General features: G+C 40.2%; 1 protein-coding gene and 1 long non-coding RNA gene across 3 annotated transcripts; one reads left to right on the top strand and one right to left on the bottom strand.

The window, feature by feature from the left end:
• Nucleotides 1-5,262: 5,262 nt before the first annotated feature.
• LOC132384698 (uncharacterized) lies at nucleotides 5,263-8,085 on the bottom strand. The gene is made up of 2 exons (XR_009508988.1): nucleotides 7,946-8,085; nucleotides 5,263-7,383 (listed from the first exon to the last, which is right to left on the bottom strand). It is a non-coding gene; the product is annotated as an uncharacterized LOC132384698 (long non-coding RNA).
• Nucleotides 8,055-16,611, top strand: LOC132384696 (myosin light polypeptide 6-like). 2 transcript variants are annotated; one of them, XM_059956070.1, is made up of 7 exons: nucleotides 8,055-8,184; nucleotides 8,276-8,303; nucleotides 11,008-11,151; nucleotides 11,995-12,168; nucleotides 13,482-13,559; nucleotides 15,109-15,150; nucleotides 16,129-16,611. In XM_059956070.1, the coding sequence occupies exons 1-6, from the start codon at nucleotides 8,182-8,184 to the stop codon at nucleotides 15,135-15,137; spliced, it is 456 nt and encodes a 151-aa protein (XP_059812053.1). In that variant the 5' UTR covers nucleotides 8,055-8,181; the 3' UTR covers nucleotides 15,138-15,150; nucleotides 16,129-16,611. The 2 variants fall into 2 exon arrangements, with proteins under 2 accessions (XP_059812053.1, XP_059812052.1); XM_059956069.1 differs by lacking the exon at nucleotides 15,109-15,150 and having other exon boundaries at nucleotides 8,056-8,184.
• The last annotated feature ends 4,090 nt before the right edge of the window (nucleotides 16,612-20,701 follow it).

Here is a 20,701-nt window from a genome sequence, read left to right as displayed (position 1 = left end):
GGTCAGTGACTTTAAATTCCCTGGTGTTATTACTTCAGAGCCCAGCATGTACAGTAAGTGTAATTATGAAGAAAGCACAGCAGCCCCTCTGCTTCCATAGGAGTTTGCGAAGATTCAGCATGTCATCTAAAACTCTGACAAACTTCTATAGATGTGTAGTGGATGGTATATTGAGAGCTTGTATGGAAACATCAGTGCCCTTGAACGGAAAATCCTATGATCCAGTCCAACATGGTAAAGCCCTCCCACCATTGAGCATATCTACACGGAGTAAACACAAAGTACACTGCAGATGCTGTGGTCAAATCAACACGTACAAACAAGCTGGATGAACTCAGCAGGTCGGGCAACATCCGTTGAAATGCGCAGTCAACATTCCAGGCTGAAACCCTTCGTCAGGACTACATGGAGTGTTGTTGCAGTAAAGTAGCATCCATCATCAGGGACCCCTACCACCCAGACCATGCTTTCTTCTCACTGCTACCATCAGGAAGAAGGTACAGGAGCCTCAGGACTTACACCACCAGGTTCAGGAACAGTTATTACCATCAGGCTCTTGAGGGGATAACTTTATTTAACTTCACTTGCCCATCACTGAGTTGTCCCCACAACCAATTGACTCACTTTCAAGAACTCTTCATTTCATATTCTTGAAATTTATTGTTTATTTATTTATTTATTATTTCAAATTTTCTTTCTTTTCGTATTTGCAGTTTGTTGTCATTTGCACACTGGTTATCCACCCTGTTGGTGCAGTCTTTCATTGATTCTATTATGGTTATTGGATTTATTGAGTATGCCCACACGAAAATGCATCTCAGGGTTGTGTATGGTGACATATATATAGTTTGTTGATAAATTTACTTTAAACTTGAAATTTGAGTTGTGAAACAAGGGACCAGACTGCCCTCTTTAGTGAACATAGAGTAAAAGATTTCTTGTCACTGTTCTGAAAAAAAATCATGTTCTGACAAATACTTATCTCAATTGTCATAATTAAAACAGATGAACAAATTATCATGTCATTATCTATTGCACTTTCTTTTCTTTGGCTGTGAAGCACATTGGGATCATCTGTGGCTGTAAAATGTGATATAAATCTATGTAGTAAAAAATAAATAATGCTGGAAGTGCACACCAGGCCAGGCAGCATCTCTGGACCAAGGAACAGTTAATGTTTCAGATCAATGATTTCAGGAGAATCAGATATATATAATTGTCATTTTTTTCCCCAGTAGGATTTTGGATGAATTAAACTTAAAGAAAGAGGCAGATAGATAGGAAGTCACTTCTTGCTGCCAATTTTCTTTAAGTTTAATTAATCCAAAATTATTCTGGGAATTATGTACAGTAGATCTGATTCTCATGAAAGGGCATTGGAAAATCAAACCCTGAAGTGATAATAGGTGCCTGGAAGCTGTCCTATGTTTATGAATGGTGTATACAGTAATTACATTTTTGGTAATACAGTGACACTTTTGAACATAAGACACTTGGACTGAGAGAATAACTACAAGGCCTGCTGAGTGTTTCCAGCATTTCTTCCACTTGTCGCCAGCTTTATCTCAAACTATCACCTTAAACCCTCTCCTCTGTCCCTTCCAGTAACAAGTGTGAGGTGTTATCTCTACTTTCCTTGCCCTAGTCCACTGGGCCAAACTTACATTGTTTCCGCAGTCCAAGTTGCTACATGGTCAGAGAATATGAGTTGGTGCTTGGGTGGGAATCACCAATAAGGCTAGGGGTAAGGGTTACTGTGGATTGGTGCTTGCTATCTTCCATTGTTAATTGGTTGAGGAGTGAGAAAGTGCATTGGCAGTAGATTCAGAATCTTACACTGACTTTCTTTCCAGTCCTGATGAAGGGTCTCAGCCTGAAACATAGACTGTTTATTCTTCCATAGATGCTGCCTGGCCTGTTAAGTTCCTCCAGCATTATGTGTGTGTTGCGTTTGATTGGCAGTAGAGTTGGGTCTTGGAAATATCCATTGGAACTTCACTGTGGTGTGGGAAAACAGGAACATGATATTCTACATTGGAGGAAGGTGCTAGCCTATTGATCATTTCTGGATTTTATGGATTCATTTGCAGTTGTACCTTCAGTTGCCAAGAGACTAAGCTCCATAACTCTACCTCTATTTTTTATTCCAATATGGTGATCCTTAAAGCCACACATTTGCTCATCTGCCTTCATGTCTCCTGATGTAGCCAGTGTCCAGTTTTCTATAACACATCTATGAAGTGTATTGGGATGATTTTCCACTTTAAAGTGACTATATGAGTCTAGAAATTCTTGTATATGTCAAAGCACACATTAAAGCAGAAATGTGTAAGAATCAATTGTTTGTATGATTACACGTGGAACTAATTCCAAATAGGAACTGCTGCTTCTGTGTTGGGTGTGGTGGTCCGTATTTCTGCTACTTGATTAGAAAGTCAGTAACCTCGGGTAACAATACAGAAACCTGGCATGACAGCTGTTGAATTTAAATTCAGTTAATAATGTGGAATTTGGAGAAAATTACCAGTCTCATTGATGATGACCAGAAAACCATCAGATTGTCATAAAAACCCATCCAGTTCACTAATTTTCACAGGGAAGGAAATCTGTTATCCTTACCTGGCCTAGTCTACAGGTGGCCTCCCTCACCCCAGATTTTGACTTTATAGAATTCAGAAATCACTAACAAAAAAAAAGAGACACAGAATAAAATTTGCTCTCATGGAATTTATGTGAAAAGAAGTAAATTAAACATGAATTTTTTTTCAATTCAAGTTTTTGTGGTGCATGCACAGACTGTTTTCTAGGAATGCAAAAAAATCTATCCTACCGTCTACCAAATATGGGAGGGGGGGGGGTCCCAAGTGATTCCAGACCCATGTGGCTCAATCTTGAATGCTCTCATTCTTAGCCTAGCAAGCCAGTCTATTCAATGGCAGTGAGACATGCTGGCCTTGCCAGTGATACCAAATTCTGAAAAAAATAACAATTTAAAATAAATAATTTCACCATGTTGTGCTCCTGTGACTGGTAACTAGGGCAGGCACTACATATTGCTGGAAGCTGATGGGAAATAATAATATCAGAGGTTGGTGCCTGGGGCAATGATCGTTTTAGTTGGCAACTCCCAACAAAGGCAAAGGACTTGCTTAATAGGTGGAAGACATCAAATCATCTATGAGAATTTCAAATTATGTTTTACTAGCAAATTGCTGACGATATCTAGGATAGGGAAGGACACTCAAGTGTACAGTGGAGTAGGCTATAGGCTCTGGTAACCTTGCTCCTGTGTTTGAGGCCTGATCAGCCATCTGTTACATGCTGCTTGACATTGTTGCTGCACACCACACAGTCTCTGGGTAAGGGTGTTACATACATGGAGGCCTGTAGAAGCCATGTACCTGTTCTCTATCTGCATTGTGTTTTGTATTGCGTGTTTATCATGTAACTAGTCATGTGTGGGGTCACAGTAAAGACAAAGGGAACAAGTTACGTATTTGCTTAGTTTGGGGCTGGGGACTGATGGATGTCGTATCTTTTGCTGACTGATTATATTTAACTTTCACTTGGGTATTGTTCCACAAAAACTGATATCCAAATAAGTATAACTGTCACAAGTGGATGCTGCAAATACTTGGTTTCGTGCGGACAAATGGACCCAGACTCGTTAGTTCCTCCGAGACTCACTTTATTGTTAATACAGAGAAGAAAAATAGAGAGTTGCAAGAAATGCTTTATATTATACAGTACACTACCTACCCCACTAATAGGTAGGGCTAACTTAAGCAACCCCTACACTGCTGAGTATACTTAGCAACGTCTGCATGGTCCTTAGGCAGGCAATCGACCGTGGACTGGCTAGGGTGGAGATCCTTGGCCCTGGTTCAGCTGCTCGGCCCGAAGATGGGACCCAGGTGAGTGGCCTACCCAAGAAAGAATTTGCCCACCTTTTATAGCCCTATTGCCACCTCCCAATCCAGCTGGTAGGGGCGAGGCATCCAATCCGACGCTTACACAACACTAACCTCTTGGTCGGATGACCTTCAGCATTTGGCCTCTGCCTCCTCAGGGACAATGCATTCTATTAATCTTACAACCAAACAATGTAAAAAAAAACATTCTTTAGAGACAAGGTGATTAATTACTTTTACACAAATCAGCACTTTTGGTTTGCTTGCAGGCCATTTAATCAGTGATAAACATGAGTTGTTCCTCAAGATGGAGCAGTTTAAGTTTCAGGAAGAAATAGCAGCCCAGGTGGCCAGAGTTAAAGTGCTAAGGTTTCAAGTGCTGTGAGTCCCTTTTTTGACACGGCACAGAGAAAGTCCAACATACTTGATGTCAATGTGAATACATTTGTTCCTCAAACGAGTTTGAACCCCAAGGGTTAGTTCAGGGTGCTCACTCTCAGCCTGCATCAACGAGGTACTCTGAACCTACGTCATTCTAATGCACAAGGCGCTTCCGAGGAAATTGATTTACGGTATGGAGACACTCATCTTTCAGAGGATAAAGGCTTAAATGCTGTGCTAGAGGCCATATGGATGCGAAAGGAAATAACAAGTATCGTGAAGCAACAACAATGCATTGCATCTCTGCCTAAAAGAGAGACTCAAATCTTCGATGGCAATTCATTGCAGTATCATTCGTTTATGTGAGCTTTCAGGAATAATATTGAAGGCAAGACTGATAATTATGGTGATGCACCATCAATAACTCGGAGACAGGAGGCAAATGATAGGCTTTTATTAGCTGCAAGAGATCACCGCACAACATCCTGGAGACTGAGGGAGGAGCAGTGCCTCCAATCGCCTTTATACGGGGGTCTGTGGGAGGAGCCACAGGAGCAGTCAGCAGAGGGGCGCGTCCAGACAGGTATATGTAGTTCACCACATATGGTGACCATCTTTATTTTCTTCAACAGTTAACTGGAGGTTATCCTAGAGAGCTTGTCAAAAGTTGCCAGCGAGCCAGCCCGAAGCAAGGATATCTAAAGGCCCAAGCTTTACTGCATTTTGGTGATGAGGACAAAATTGCTGCAGCCTACATGGAAAAGGCTCTTTCTTAGCCACATATCAAATCAGAAGAGGTGAAAGCTCTTCAAGGTTACAGTTTTTTTTTCTCATAGGCTGTTGCAATACCATGGAAGATGGCCAGGTCGTGTGTGCCTGCTAATATGAGGATTGTCGTAAATAAATTGCCCCATAAACCTAGGGAAAAATGGAGATCGGTGGTCTATAAACTGCAAGAAAGGCACAACTGTAAGGTTACTTTCACTGACATTGTTGATTTTATTGAAAGGTAAGTAAAGATTGCTACACACCTGCTGTTTGGGAAGAAATACACTGACAGTAAGCAAAAGTGTGAACAAAACTGGATCACAAATTCATTCCAAAGCTAAAGGAAGCAGCTTTTCTACTACTTTGGCTATGGTGACAGGTGAAGCTAAAACTGAACCCAGAATTTATGAAAAGTTTTGCCTGTTCTGCCAGGGTGAACTTTGGATTTGTGCTCTCAGCTGGAAAAAAAGGTTCATAATTGTCTTCCTAAAAGAAAATGGTATCTCCTTTGGTTGCCTGTGTACAGGACACTTCAACAAGGATTGCAAGAGGAGTCTTTCATGCAAGGTATGCAGTGGCAAACATCTCTTCATACTTCATACTCACTCTGAAGAAAAGTGTGTACTGTATATTCAAAACAAGCCATGAACGAATGAAGCACAGTATGAGTAGCCTTACAGAGCTGGTGATCTTGGTTGTAAACTTCCTATAATTCCAGTTCAGGCGAAGTCTAAGAAGGGTAATAAGACAGTGGTTACTTATGCTTTCCCAGATCAAGGAAGTACAGCTGTGTCTTGCACAGAGAGTCTCATGAACAAACTTAACTAGACTGGAAAAAGAACATGCATTCTCTTACGTTCCATAGGTCAAGAGAATGTTGTGAGTAGCTATGCTGTTTAAGGATTGGAAGTAGTTGACTTAGATAGTGAGAACTAAAGTGAACTGTCAAACAGGAATGTATGTTTGTCCACGAAGGGAACATTCCTTGTCAGAGAGATCTTCAGGAATGGCCTTACCTGAAGCACATATGTTGGCTGAAAATTCAACTGTTTATAGAAGTGAATGTACCAAAGACATTAGAGCAGCTTCAAGTGACTTGTAGTATTAATGATGGGCTCTATGCAATCAGAAAAATACTGTAAATGGGCTACTGAAAGGTGGTGAAGAGAACTGACAGTTAATGGAACTTCAGATTTGTACTTGGATGAGCTTTGGCAGCAGCACTTCAAGTCAGATTTCCCTGAACATAGTCAGGAGGAACAATCTGGTTTGTCAGGAGAAGATCACAATCCAGGATGGTCTGCTTACCAGAAATAGGACATTTTGTGTAAATATTGAGATTTTGTGTCTCCTGTGTCTTGGTAGCATGTAGTTGTAGTTATTATAGTGTAATAATTCGGCAGCTGGAATGTAGGAGCCATGTACTCGTTCTCTATCTGCATTGTATTCTGTGTTGCGTGTTTATAATGTTTACTATGGTAACTAGTCATGTGAGTGGGGGGTGTGGTAAAAGTGAAAGGAATAAGTTTAGTATTTGTACTTTATTCGTATTATTCGTAACAGTTTGGGGCTGGGGTCCGACAGCAGTTGTATATTTTCCTGACCACTCAATTACACTTAACTTACACTTGAGTATGCTTTCATCGCTTCAAGATTGTATGTTTGCTGATTGCTAATAAAGGATTGAATACATATCTCCCAGTTTTGGACCAAAACATCATTCCTCAGGGGCTAAGGTGCAAAACACAGTAAATACAGTTACAAACAGCACATATAGTTACGATAGCATATACTGTCACAAAAAATAATATTAGTAGAAGTCTTGAGTGACATGTCCTAAAGATTGATGGTGCATGGCATGTTCACCAGTACTTTCCCTGTGTTGGTGAATCAAATCGGTGCTCAAGAGTTCCAGCATCTGCCGAGTATCTTATGTTTACAAGTGTTTATTTCTTCTTAAATGTTGTGAGAGTCTCTGCCTTCACCACCTTCTCTAGGACAGGGTATTCGAGATACGAAGCACCCTCTGGATGAAATATTTTTTCCTCAGATCCCCTCTAAACCTCTTAAGCCCATGCCCTCTTGCTTGAGATACTTCTCCAATGGGCAAATATTCTAGCATCTACTTTATATATGCTCCTCCTAATTTTGTACACCTCCATCAGGTTCCCCCTCGGCCTCCATTCCAGGGAAAGTTTCTTCCTCATGAGCCAGAAACAATCTGATGCTCTCCTAAATGGACTTCAAGAACTCTTCTCCCTTTGTAATTACTATCTCAGTTAATCTGGATGTAGTTGTGCTCTTCCCCACCATGGGCATCAGTCTGCAAAACAAGTACAGAAAATTACACTTTCATTTCCCAAAACTGAGCAGGAATTCCCATTTCCAATTGTCTGCAATATTCTCTTTGATCAATACTGCTATTCACCCATCTTTTCTGAGCATTAGAATATTCAGATCCCATTTGTTGTTATTAAAAAAGCAGATGCTTTATTGCAACAAATAAACTCGGCCTCCACTCCAGTCTCCCCTCATAACAAACACTCTCTTTTGATTTATCTTCATTTCCTTAGCTCTGGACTTTATTAGAAACTATTTCTCATTGAGTTCTGAATGGTAACTTTGCTTCTCTCTCCGTAGTTGCCGTCTGGTCTGCCAACTATTTCCAATGTTTTCTGTCTGTATATGTTAATTTCAGCAGCCGAGAGTTCTCGCCATTTTTATTGTCATTACTTCATTAGCATGTAATAATCGCACAAAGAGCGGACTTTTACTATTCATAAGCACGAGAAAGTCTGCAGATGCTGTCTGACTTGTTGAGTTCCTCCAGCATTTTGTGTGTGTTGTTTTCGCTATTCACGTCGTGCGACGTTGAAATCCCTTACCCTGCCACTCCAGCCCGACTTCCTGATCATTGTCCGGCAAAACTGACACATGGCCAACCCTCGTGTCTGATTGGTACTTTCAAGCAGATTGGAATGCAGTCGCAGGAGGAGACGCCCTTTCTGATTGGCGGAGAAGAGCTATCAATCTTCAGTGCTCACGCCACAAATCCAAGAAACGGGTGAAAGTGGGGCGATTGTAGCAGTGGACTCAGCGGGAGCAAAGGGATCAGAGCAAGATGGTAAGTGAGCTTTGCTAAGCAGTTACTACTACGTCGTTTCTTTCGACTGCATTTGGCATTGATTTTTTTCCCTCCTCTTGTGTTTTTACAGTGCGATTTTTCAGAGGATCAAATTGCCGGTAAGTTCCACATTTGTTTTAATCCCGAGCAATGGGGGGGAAAAAGGGAAATTTTCGAGGTTTATAGAATCTCTTGATATGCTCATATTTACGTCAAACTTCAATGGCAGCTGCTCTCCCGCAGAGGGCTATTTTCGCTCCAGACCTTCACAAGTGGCTGAATACATTTCCCGACAATGATAATCGCTATTGAGACCCGAAAGCCTTGTCCTGTCGCAGCATTACGCCCTAAGGCTTGTGTTCTAATTCTTTTTGTCATCATCGGTACGTATGGCTGATCTACTCCTGTTGAGACCGGAAGCTGCGCTTTTCGGTTTGCAGTGCCTAAATTGGACTCGCCCGATAGGGCTGATGGCATTAACTCCATATAAGGGCAAAGATCTCAATGTTTCGCATATTTCAGGGCAGCGATCTGGCCCTTCCCTTCCTGAACCTCAGATTGGCTACCAGCCGATTTCCTATACTGTCTGAACTCTTTCTAAGGTTCCAAAAACACCCCGCCAACCTTTGGGACCAGTCTCCATCGGCTTGACGGGGTGTAAATCGGAACCAAACTGGTTCCGGGCTCCGCGCCCTTGCTTCCCCTTTCTCTTAAGGCAAAAAAAGTAGTGGGCCAGCTGTGAGCTTCAGGTAGTTTTGCGGTGTGATGCAAAGAGGTGAAGTGCGAGAAAATAACTGCGCACGCTTCCAAAATTATATTAAAACCTTTCCCAACAATCATCAAACTTTCATTGTAGCCATTTTTCTGATTCTATTGTTTTAATTATTGATGTTTTTTTTTCTACTGGGAGAAATTGGAGCCTGAAAGATGAATCTTTCCATGCGCTTTGATACATGAATAATTCAGAATAACTGCTTGCCTGCATACCTGATATCTTGAGTAGAGCAGCAATTCATCTTTTGGTGTTTTTCACGAGAAATTTTTAAGTATTTAAAATTTTGTTTGGAGGGAGAGGAGGAAGTAGATTATCTTCACTAGTAGCTTCTCCGGGGCTTTTAACTTGGCCAATTTTGTTCAGTTTTTTTAACAACTTGATTATTTTTCCATCTTGTAATGCAGAAAAGTAAACTTCAGCCATCTAGTCAGATTGCACCTCAACAAGTGGTGACCATGACCTCTGTTTAAGCTGATTTGACAGGGAGATGAACACTGAAAGCTAATTAAACAGGTCAGAGATTTAAGAAGGGTAAATTATGCCAGAATAAGAATCTATTTCCTTGATTGGACTTGACCAGGAATACTAGGGTGTGTAGATATGTTTGTATTAAGTAACAATTATGAGCTTCATAATCTTGTATGGGCAAATTTGTTACAATAAAGCATCTGCTTTTTTAATAACAACAGAAATGGGATCTGAATATTCTAATGCTCAGAAAAGATGGGTGAATAGCAGTATTGATCAAAGAGAATATTGCAGACAATTGGAAATGGGAATTTCTGCTCAGCTTTGGGAAATGAAGGTGTAATTTTCTGTACTTGTTTTGCAGACTGATGCCCATGGTGGGGAAGAGCACAACTACATCCAGATTAACTGGGATAGTAATTACAAAGGGGGAAGAGTTCTTGAAGTTCATTTAGGAGAGTGTCAGATTGTTTCTGGCTCATGAGGAAGAAAGCAATGCTGGACTTAGCTCTGGAAATTAATCAAGCCAAGTAGAGCAAGTATCAGTGGGGGAAATGTAGAAAATGGTAATGATGTTTAAAATCCATATAGAAGAGGATGTGAACCAATTACTAATAATCAGTTAGGATCATCTCAATTTCAGTATGATAAAAGCAGACCAGATTCCAGTTTACCAGGCAGTGGGAACTTTTAAAGGTAGAGATGTCCAGGTAGTGCTCATGAGGTATAAGGGAAGGGAAATCAAAGTCAGAAAACTGGATAGCCTGAGGGATGCTTTTAGTTTTGACCGACCTAAGCCCACAGAGGAAATCTGTAATCGGCAAGTAAATCAGCACGGCTGAGTCACTAAGTGAGGACTTAGTCTTCACCAAGGAACTGGGTGCAATCAAGGCTCTAGATGAAATATTTAAAAAGTTTTTTAATCTTGAAAGGCTAATTCCACGGTGGATAAACGTCCTAGTCAAAATGAGACGTATCCTAGATTGCTGAGGAAAGTAAGGAAAGAATTGGCAATACCCTGAGCCATAATCGTCCAAATATTACGGGTTTGGGGATAATGCTCAAGAACTGGAAAGTCAAAAATTAGAATGTAGTTTGCAAGGCAAAGGAAAGGGACTGAACTCCATCCTATTGTGCCTTTCCACCAGTGTTGTTCAACTTACAACCAGCATCTATGAAGACTAAAGCCTTCTGCACTGTAGTTGGAAAGTGGTGACCAGTTTGATCAGAGTTACTGCTGTTGTCTCAATACTGAACAAAGTTCAAATGGTGAAATGACCGCTCATTTCTTTGCTCATGCCATGTTGCTTTAGATTCAATTAACCAGCCTGTTTCATCTACCAAGTCTATCTTGGTGTTATTAGTCATAGAGCAGTGATTCAATCCCACATTCCTGCCTTTACCATATTATTTGTCCTTGTATTGACCTGATTCTGTTTTAGTTTTTATTGCTCTAAACCTGTTACACAAAATTAAATCTGCTTGCTCTGGAGTACCCAAACAATGGATGTCTTCTTTGCTCTTCAGTTCTGTGTGTGTGTGTTTTTTTTTGAGGATCCATTTATCCATTTTCTTTTCAGAATTCAAAGAGGCTTTCTGCCTCTATGATCGAATTGGTGAGGGTAGAATTGGCTACAACCAATTTGCTGATCTGCTGCGTGCCCTTGGCCAGAATCCATGCAATGCAGAAGTCTTGAAAGTTCTTGGGAATCCAAAGCCTGAGGGTAAGAATTGGAATGTCATGAGAAAGATCTCAGAAACTTTGCGAGAATGTAGAGGAAACTTGAGCATTGTTGAGATGATTCTATTTCAGATCTGTGGGCGGATTAGAGTAAATTGTTCTCTTTGGAACAAAATGGGATAAAGAGAGATCTGCAAAACCTTAATTTTGCATTGTTTCTTCTGAGGGTGTTGGTGACCAGAGAAGATTGGTAAAAAGGTTTTTTTTTGTTTTATTCCCCTTAATGAGTTGTATAACATGTGGAAATCAATTGGGGAAAGGAGTCGATTCATTAGTAGCTTTTAAGGAATTGATTAAGTACTTAAAAGCTGTCTTGTAATATTTTTAATGAGCAGCAAAGTGTGATTAATAGCTATTTTTCAAAAACCATAAGTGTGATGAGCTGAAGTGTTCTTTCCTGGAGTAGATATTTGTAAATATTTTCTGACCCTTTGTCACAAGTCCAAAATTTTGACTCTGCATTGACAATTAAAATCTAGTCATTGAATGCTAATGTTCAGCTGGCAGGCTTTCTAGTTTGGAACTTCCCTGCATGGTTTGTTTTCAGGGAAAGCAGGAATTAATGAAACCACTTTTTTTTAAAGAAGGAAAATTGTATAACATGAGGGAAATCTATCTTGCAATGTTTGGATTTGTTCAGTTTGCTTGAGTGATCTTGTTCTACATGTACAGTCTTGTTCTGATTGAGCTAGATAACCAAAAATTTGGTTCTGACAACCAGCATATCCCTTAATGAATTGCCATCTTTGCAGTCTGGAAATGCTTATAACCTGTAGAAAAGGTCACAAAGATGGGACAAGTGAACATTGTCTTTTACTTTTTTCAGATATGAATATGAAAACTCTGGATTTTGAGCAATTTCTTCCAAAACTTCAAGACATTGCAAGAAACAAAGAACCTGGAACCTTTGAGGATATTGTAGAGGGTCTGCGAGTCTTTGATAAAGAAGGAAATGGCACAGTCATGGGTGCTGAATTGCGCCATGTGCTGGTTACTCTTGGTAATGTTTGTGTTTAATGTGATGTATTGATGCCCTGTGGAACTCTTGCAACACACAACACAGAAGGAGGCATCTGTGTCTCAGCAGAACAATTCCATTAGCATAATTTACTTGCATCCCTGCAACATGTTCTCTCTCTTGCATGCCCATCAGCTTTTTTGGCCATTAACCTACTTGGGGGGGGGGGGGGGGGTGGAGTACCCAGGAGACATCTGACATGGCATTAAAGGTCAGGATTCTCCTCTGCTTCCTTAAGCAATTAAGGCAGTAGCACTTGCTGCCCCAGTATTACCATGTAAAACTTTTAAGAGGTTAAAGAACTTTCAGTTTTTAGTTATGAATGCAAAGCAGCCTGTACAATTGATGTTGAAGGATGGGATCCATTTAATTAGTTATGCTTTCACCTGAGCCTTAATTCAAACTCATCTAACAACTTTGGCCCCGTACATTCAAGTTTTCTGCTGACTTGCAGGATCAAAGATCTCCATAATTTAGCCTAAGTGTGCACTTGTGATTTGTTGCTATGAACGGGGGGCTATCCAGCACGGTTTGTTTCAGGGAAAGCAGGAGTTAGTGAAACCACTTTTTAAAAAGAAGGCAAAATGTATGATATGAGGGGAAAAATCTATCTTGCAATGTTTGGATTTGTTCAGAGTTTGCCTGAATGACTTTGTTCTACATGCACAGTCTTGTACTGATGATTGAGTTGGGTAACCAAAAATTTGGTTCTGACTGCTCCAGCATATCCAGCAACTTAATTAAGAAGGACATTTCCCCGGTTGCTTTTGAAGGTGCTTGGCTCTGCTTTTACTGTACTGTTCTTGATGTGGGAATGTTCTGATTTTTCTTTCCTTCCCCTCCCCCATTTTTTAAAAACTTGAATATTAATAACCTGGTTCCAGAGACTTCAATAGGTACATTTAAGGTCAGAAATGTATACAATTATACATCCTGAAATTCTTTTTCTTTGCAAGCATCTGTCATACTTTTCCATGTTTGTACCTTACCAAGGCACTGAAGCAGCCTTTAGCAAAATCTATTAACACTGTTCTCTTTGGCAATCAATAAGAATGGTCCCTTTTGCATCCTTCCTGCATCCATTGAGTCAACCACAGCATCCTTCTCGGGACTTCCCTTTGCCCAACTAAATGGAAATGCACTCCTTGTTCCAGTCATTGTTAGAGCATTGACTGGCATGGCTTGGGTTGGTGTAAGCTCATCTCTGCCTATTAAAAGAAATGATTCATTATCTTCTACAGATCTTCACAGAAAATTTGCAGCTATTTGATTGACTGCCGTTCTTTTTTCCCCAGGTGAGAAAATGACTGATGAAGAAGTGGAGACTCTGCTGGCCGGCCAAGAGGATGCAAATGGCTGTATTAACTATGAGGGTAAGTACTGTGCTATGCTGCAGTCGGTAAGAGTGAAACCACTTGCCCACCATTTTGTAAGTTGATGTAGCTGGTATGGCTTTTTATTTTGGAGGGGGTGGGCTTGTTTCTTTATACTTGTGATGCTGTATAAAAGATAAATGATCCAGAAAGCTGCAAAGCATTGATTCGCTACAAATTCACTTTCCACTGAGAGTGGATTCAGTGAGGGGGTTATGGCACCTTCACATCATCCCATCCAACCTCCTATCAACAAGAGTGAAAAATGCTATAAATGGTGGTCCTTGATGCCAGGTGGAGAGGTCTGTCCACCCAGAAAATTCCAAAACCTCCAATTGTTTAAACTATTTAATTCCCTCCTTCTGTCTTGGAGTCCATTTAAGAGTCTGCTGGTCTGTCCTAAATGTTTTAGTTTTGTGCTGTGATACACTGCATGGATGTGTTACCAGCTTGTCAAATAGATAAGCCCTGTACATGAACCTGACTGGGATGAGGTGTGCATCAGTTGTAAGGGATTGAAAGTAAATCTTATAGGACAGTTGTTTCTGTCCAAAGCATTTAACACTTCTTCATGCCCCCCCCCCCCCCCCCCGATGACTGAGAGTTGACTGGCTAATTACACTGAGTCTCCCCTGATCTGTGAGTAAACATCTTTGAATTTGGGTAGTTTGCTTACTGATCTATATGGAAGATTTTGAAACAACCCTAGTTAATACTTTCCTATCTTCTGAAAGACCGATTGACCCATCTGACTATACTGGGACAAGTGGGACAATCCCATTTATCCCTCTTCTCATTTCCTTGTGTCCCAGTACCCACCTTGTTCGCTCTCTCCAGGGCAACTAACTCCCCTTCAATTGTTTTGCCATTAAGCAACTTGTATATCTTTGGGAGACCCACAGTCATGGTAAGAATAAGTAAACTTTACATAATGGCTCGGTTTCTGGAGCTCTGCAGCAGCAGTTAACCCCCACCTGCTCAAAGTGGTTGTTGTCCTTCCCATCCCTTGATCCTCCCTAGTCCATTGGTCAAATGATAGCATCATGAGTCAATTTTCAAGCTTGGATATCAACTGCGCTTTGAATGACAACTGGCCTTTGAAACATGCTGTAGGAAAAACTATGGTGGTAAGCTGTTCATTGTTGTTCCCTTTTGTGCCTTGTGGTGCATCAGGTGGCATTTTTGCCATGTCCATGACATTTTCCTTTTTTTTTAAACAAGCTTTTTTTACTAGCTCGATGCTCAACCCAGCACAGATGGAAAGTGTGCAAGGAGCTGGCTGGATTTGAACTTGGGACCATTTGGACCATTTGCCTCAAAGTCCAGTGCTGATGCCACTACACCACCGGCAGCTAAGCTGCCCATTAGCGTATGCATTTTGAGTTGCCTTAAACTCACTGGATTTGTTTTTTTTTTAATGACACTTGACTGTTGAAACAGTTCATCATCCAAACCCTTAGTAATTCTTGGGGTGGCTGTGTGTCAGAAACTTGATTCAAATTGCATTTTTTTTTTCCTGCACTTTAACTTTTTCCTTCTTCTTTGACAGCTTTTGTCAGGCACATCATGTCTGGGTGAATGGCAGGCCATGGTATGCCACCTTGACACTCTTCCCCTGCCAATTTTTGTCCTGTTTTTTTCTTTTAGCATGCTCTGCATGTGGCTTGTTCTAGGTGTGTTTTACTTTGTTTTCAGGAAGGGGAGGGAGGAAGCTAATTTCCAGTTCTTGACTATACTTGAATTTCTGCCAACTAAAGAAAGACCATTCGAATCTAGACTTGTTAGTTTGAAAGACAGGCTTTGAATATCCACTGTTAAGTTTTGGTGGATTATTTGTGCTAGTGTCATCTTGCTTAAAAATGACTGGTATTGGATGCTAGAAGCTTCCACAGTTCTGAGGAAATGGTGAATTATAACTTCCTTTCTTTGGATGAAATTCATCTGTTCCTCATTTGATGAGTGGCAGATGATATGAAAGTCCCCATTAGTTGAATAGTGGAATCTGTGGTTAATATGGTCTTCCTTTGGTATTAAATATATTGCTGTGAGGTTAACATGCCTGCAATCTTGTATTCAACTAGGCTTTATCAACCCAGTGGTTAGAGCTGCTACCTTTTCTGCTCCTCTCTGTAGTTAGTGTGAACTAGAAAACTTAATTCTCAACTGGCTTATGCTTAGATCCTTTGGATGAGGGGGTGGTGGGGAGGGAGGTGAGTGGGTTGGAGGAGAAGGTTCCAATACTTTTCAGTTTAAATAATATACAAGTTTAAAATAGTTGCCTTATTTGTGGGGGGGATGGGGCATGGGGAGGTGGGGGAGAGGAAATTACTATTATCAACACTAGCCCAATACCAATTGGAGTAAATGGGATGGGGGTGCGTCATTCAATTCTTTCTTTCACATAATTCACTTTACTCTTGCTTGTGCAGACTATTTCTGTAACATTGCAGAATTTTGGCTGTTTGTCATAAACTTAAGGTTTTAATCAGAACTTTGCATCAATATCTCTCTTCTCCCCCACCCCAACCAAAGCAGAGTAACTTAATACTTTTTTTCTCTCTCTTTACAGAGTTGGTCCGAATGGTGATGAATGGCTGATGGCTCTCTTGTACCTGAATTTTAAGTGCCTTTTCTACTTGAACACAAACCTTTTTTCTAAATGAGTTATTTTCTTGTTTATATCACATGCACAGATGCAGGCTAGAGAATGGTAGTCTCCAATGCACTAATAGTGGGAGCTGAAAAGATAGTTGGAGAAAGTTTATTCCTTTTTCCACTGCAACCTTCAGATCTTGGTAGTAAGTGTCCCTAACAGTTTGAGGGAAGCAGTTGCCCTTTTTTTTCCTTCCCCTTTGTGTACACATGCATGAACGTACTCACACTTCTTAAAGGCTGAGTGTTGGTTGATGAATTTGGATGCCCCTAGTCCAAAAGTAAAGGTGGCTCGAAATTCACTAGTTTCTGCTCAGAATGTATCTGCACATCTTTTTAATCTGAAATTCTTGTTTTTTCAAAATGCTTTCAAATAATAAAATCTGAACTGTTAACATGGGTTTTGTCTGCTTTTACTGATTTTAAAAAAGAAAAATCATGCCTAGAATGATGACATTCACTTATCCAGTTCCACTGGTAATGGTGATAATGGTTATATTACTATTCCATGGTAGCTGTGAAATTTATTATGTATATTTTAAAAAATAATTTGGTGTTAATGACCACAAAAGGAATATCAGATAACTACAGAAATTTTTATAACTCTCATTACTCATGTATTCTGTTCTTTGCCTTATAAATTTCTTTGTTCCAATTTGAATTCTGATTTTTTTTCTCTCACCTTTCAAGGTTACTAAGAATGTTAATGTCCTGTCCCAGACTGAATTCGCATAACCCTAGACTCATAATTCTTAACTTGTCTGAGTGATTAATGCCAGTGTTCCAAAACCAGCTTTATATTCTACAGTACAAGTAGGCTATTAAAGGAATCCTTGTAGTCTCCACATGGGTTTTTTTTTGGGGGGTGGGAGGGGTTGTTGGGTGGAATTCCAAAATTTGTACTAACAAAGGAATCCCTAGCACCAAACAACTCAAACTGGTGGAGAAGCATCCAGCGAGCACATGATCACATATGAACAGCAGAAAGAATACATGACCCACCTGAGCCAAGGTCTGTGGGGCTTTTATACCTCAGAACCCATAATGGAGTGGAAGCAAGTCATCCTTGATCCTGAGGGACTTCCTGAAAAAGTCTTGATCACTAATACTAACAAGAGTAGAGGAGCTTTGAGAGCTGGTGAGATTGAGTATTTAAAAACTCTGTTTTATGTGGATGGGCATGAAGCCTTGGAATTCTCTACCGAAGATGGCTAGGGTTGCTTATTTGTTAATTTGGAGGGGACAAGGATAGGGGAATAGTGCGAAAGGGTGATCATTATCTTAATAGCAGAGAAGGCTGAAAAGGCTATTAACGTCCAATTAGTAAATTAATAGTAATTCTGGTGTATTGATGAAATTTACCACAGCCTTCATCAATGTCAATCTTTACTGAAGTGGCTCCAAAGATGCATGAAGTTCTCCATGTTTTGCTGTAAAACTTTAGAAAGTTAGGTAAATGCAATGTTAACATTCGTTTTGAGGACTGGACTATAAAAACAAGGGTGTAATGCTGAGGCATTAGTGAGGACTCACTTGGAGTATCTTGAGCAATTCTGGGCCCTTTAATGAGAAAGTATGTGCTGATATTGGAGAGAGCCCAGAGGAAGTTTACAAAAATGATTCTGGGAATGAAAGACTTATCATATAAGGAGTTTTTGATGGTGCTGGGCCTGTACTCACTGGAATTTAGAAGACTGGGTGGGTGGGGGGGGGGGGATTCTCATTGAAAGGCTTAGATAGAGTGGATGTGGAGAGAATGTTTCCTGTAGTGGAGTCTAGGACCAGTGGTCACAACCTCAGAATAGAGCAATGTCCATTTAAAACAGATGAGGAATTTCTTTAGCTGGAGGGTGGTGAATCTATGGAATTCATTGCCAGAGGTGGCTGTGGAGGTCAGATCATTGGCTGTATTTATGGTGGTGGTTGATATGTTTTGGATAAGTCAGGGTGTGAAAGATTATGTGGAGAAAGCAGGAGAATGGAGTTGAGAGGGAAATGATGAAATGGTGGGGCAGACTTAATGGTCCAAATGGCCTAATTGTGCTCCTGTTTTATGGTCTTATAAGAAGCCAGTGTAGGAGCAGGCTGGTAAATAATTGTTAAATAAGTGTAAAGACCATAAGACATTGGAGCAGAATTAGTTCATTCAACCCATGGAGTCTATTCCATCATAACTGATCTATTATCCCCCTCAAAGCCATTCTCCTGATTTCTCCCTGTAACCTTTGATGCCCTGATTAATCAAGAATCTATCAACCTCCGCTTTAAATATACCCAATGTCTTGGCCTCCACAACCATCTGGCAACAAATTCCACAGATTTACCACCCTCTGGCTGAAGAAATTCATTCTCATCTCTGCTCTAAATAGATGCCCTCCCCCCATTCTGTGGCTGTGCCCTCTGGTCCTAGATTCACCCACTATAGGAAACAAGTTTTCCACATCCACTTTATCTAGGCCTTACAATATTCAGTAGGTTTCAATGACATACTCCCCCCAATCCCCCATTCTTCAGAACCCTAGGGAGTACAGGCCCAAAGCCATCAAATGCTTCTCGTGCGTTAACCCTTACATTCACGGAATTATTCTTGTGAACCTCCTCAGGACCCTCTCAATGCTCAGACGTCTTCTTAGAAAAGGCCCCTAAACTGCTCACCATATTATGTGTGGTATAACCAATACCTTTATAAAGTCTTAGCATTACATCCTTGCTTTTATATTTTTGTCCTTTTGAAATAAATGTTAATGTTGAATTTGCCTTCCTTATCACCAACTCAACAAACAAGTTAACCTTTAGGGAATTGTGGACAAGATCTCAAGTCCCTTTGCACCTCTGATTTCTGAATTCGCTCACCATTTTGAAAATAGGGTACACCTTTATTCCTTGTACTAAAGTACTTGATCATACACTTCCCTAATCTATATTCCATATGCCAGTTCTTTGCTCATTCTTCTAATCTGTCTGTACACCTGCAGCCTCCCTGCTTCCTTAACACTACCTGTTCCTCCACCTATCTTTGTATTGTCCACAAACGTAGCCACAAAGCAATCAATTTGTTATCCAAATCAAAAATTTAACATAGAAGCCCATAAGGAACATGGTGATCCTCAGAGCATGCTACTTACAAACTCCATTTCACTGCATTTTGTTCTTTCTTGAATTCTAAATTTGTATATATTTACAAAATACAATTAAGTTGGTCAGTAAAACTATTGAAAATCTTTTCTTTGTACTTTTGTCAGTTAAATAAAGGTTCACGTGAATTAACATATCACAGATTATTGTTTTTATTGCATTTTGGAAAATATCCCAACATTTCTGGAAATGGGGTTTGTAGATTCCACCTTATTTTCAAATAATTGAAAACTTAGCAGAAAATAACTCATTTGACTGTTTCAAAACAGTCTGCAGTTTAGAACAGACACCTATGTAAGCAGCTCCTTTGGCAACAGTGGGATAAAGTTGAAAAGGATCAATGAGAAGGAGTAGTCTTGGCTCAAGATTGACTTCACAAAACCCTTCATTTTTAAATTAAGCTGCAAGCAACTTGGGCTCTATGTCAGCTCTCAATAAAGCACACAAAAAGCACAATAAAGCAATACACTGGAGGGCCATCGTAGTTTATACACTGGCCTTGCAACTGTCCCTACTGAGTCTTTATCAATACAAACTAGGTCTCTAGAATGAGGCTTTGTATAAAAAAAGCTGTACAAATGTAGTGAAAGATCAAGGACAGAAAGAAATTAATTTAGAAATTAGGCAACAAATTAAGAAAAAAGGTCAAAACCTGAAGAAACAAGACTCTGAATTTCAAATAGTTAATTTTCAGTAAAATTGATATTGGTTTATTAGTCATATGTACCGAGGTACAGTGAAAAACTTACCTGTACAGATCAATTCGTTACAACAGTGCGTTGAGGTTGTACAAGGTAGAATAACTTGACTACTTATGGTTACCTTGGTTCTAGAGTGCGGACTACAGTTTAACATTAATTTTGTAAATTAGCTCCAACCAAATATGAAGTTTGTTGAAGGTGAAGTGTATTGCCATGAGAATAGTTTAGAAAATAATTGGTTTGATCCTTCAGTCCCTTCTTTGACATTGATCTACATTGAGTTTGTGGATCCCTTGGCTAGGACAAAGGTTGAATGATATAATACTTAAGACTATTTACAAGCAGCCATCTCAAAGCACTGGAAAAATGCCACCAATGCCCTCTCCTCAAAATTCTCCAAGTCTACTGGTAGGATAACCACACTGATACCAGAGTCCTTTCGTAGACCACAGCCCCAGTACCATGGGTCTAACTGAACTCAGTTGGCCCCACTGCAGGTTATGGTGTTTGCAAACCTTACACCAGGTTCCTGAAACCAACATTATTCTAAGTTCAATCACAGCCAGGATATTCATGGATGTTTTCAAAACCTCCTTGGGGAAGGGGAGCGGGGTGGGGGAAAATGCAACATCCCCATTGACTAGGAAACCCTTG

The sequence above is a fragment of the Hypanus sabinus genome, chromosome X1 (assembly GCF_030144855.1).
Source record: "Hypanus sabinus isolate sHypSab1 chromosome X1, sHypSab1.hap1, whole genome shotgun sequence".
Taxonomy (NCBI): domain Eukaryota; kingdom Metazoa; phylum Chordata; class Chondrichthyes; order Myliobatiformes; family Dasyatidae; genus Hypanus; species Hypanus sabinus.
The sequence above is the reverse complement of the archived record's forward strand: the minus strand, read 5'-3'. Positions and strand labels throughout refer to the sequence as shown.

Bases quoted from the DNA above. Each gene is read 5' to 3' on its own strand.
- LOC132384696 (XM_059956070.1), top strand. The intron at 12,169-13,481 runs GTAATGTTTGTG...TTTTTTCCCCAG, and splicing joins CCATGTGCTGGTTACTCTTG to GTGAGAAAATGACTGATGAA. The intron at 13,560-15,108 runs GTAAGTACTGTG...CTTCTTTGACAG, and splicing joins TGGCTGTATTAACTATGAGG to CTTTTGTCAGGCACATCATG.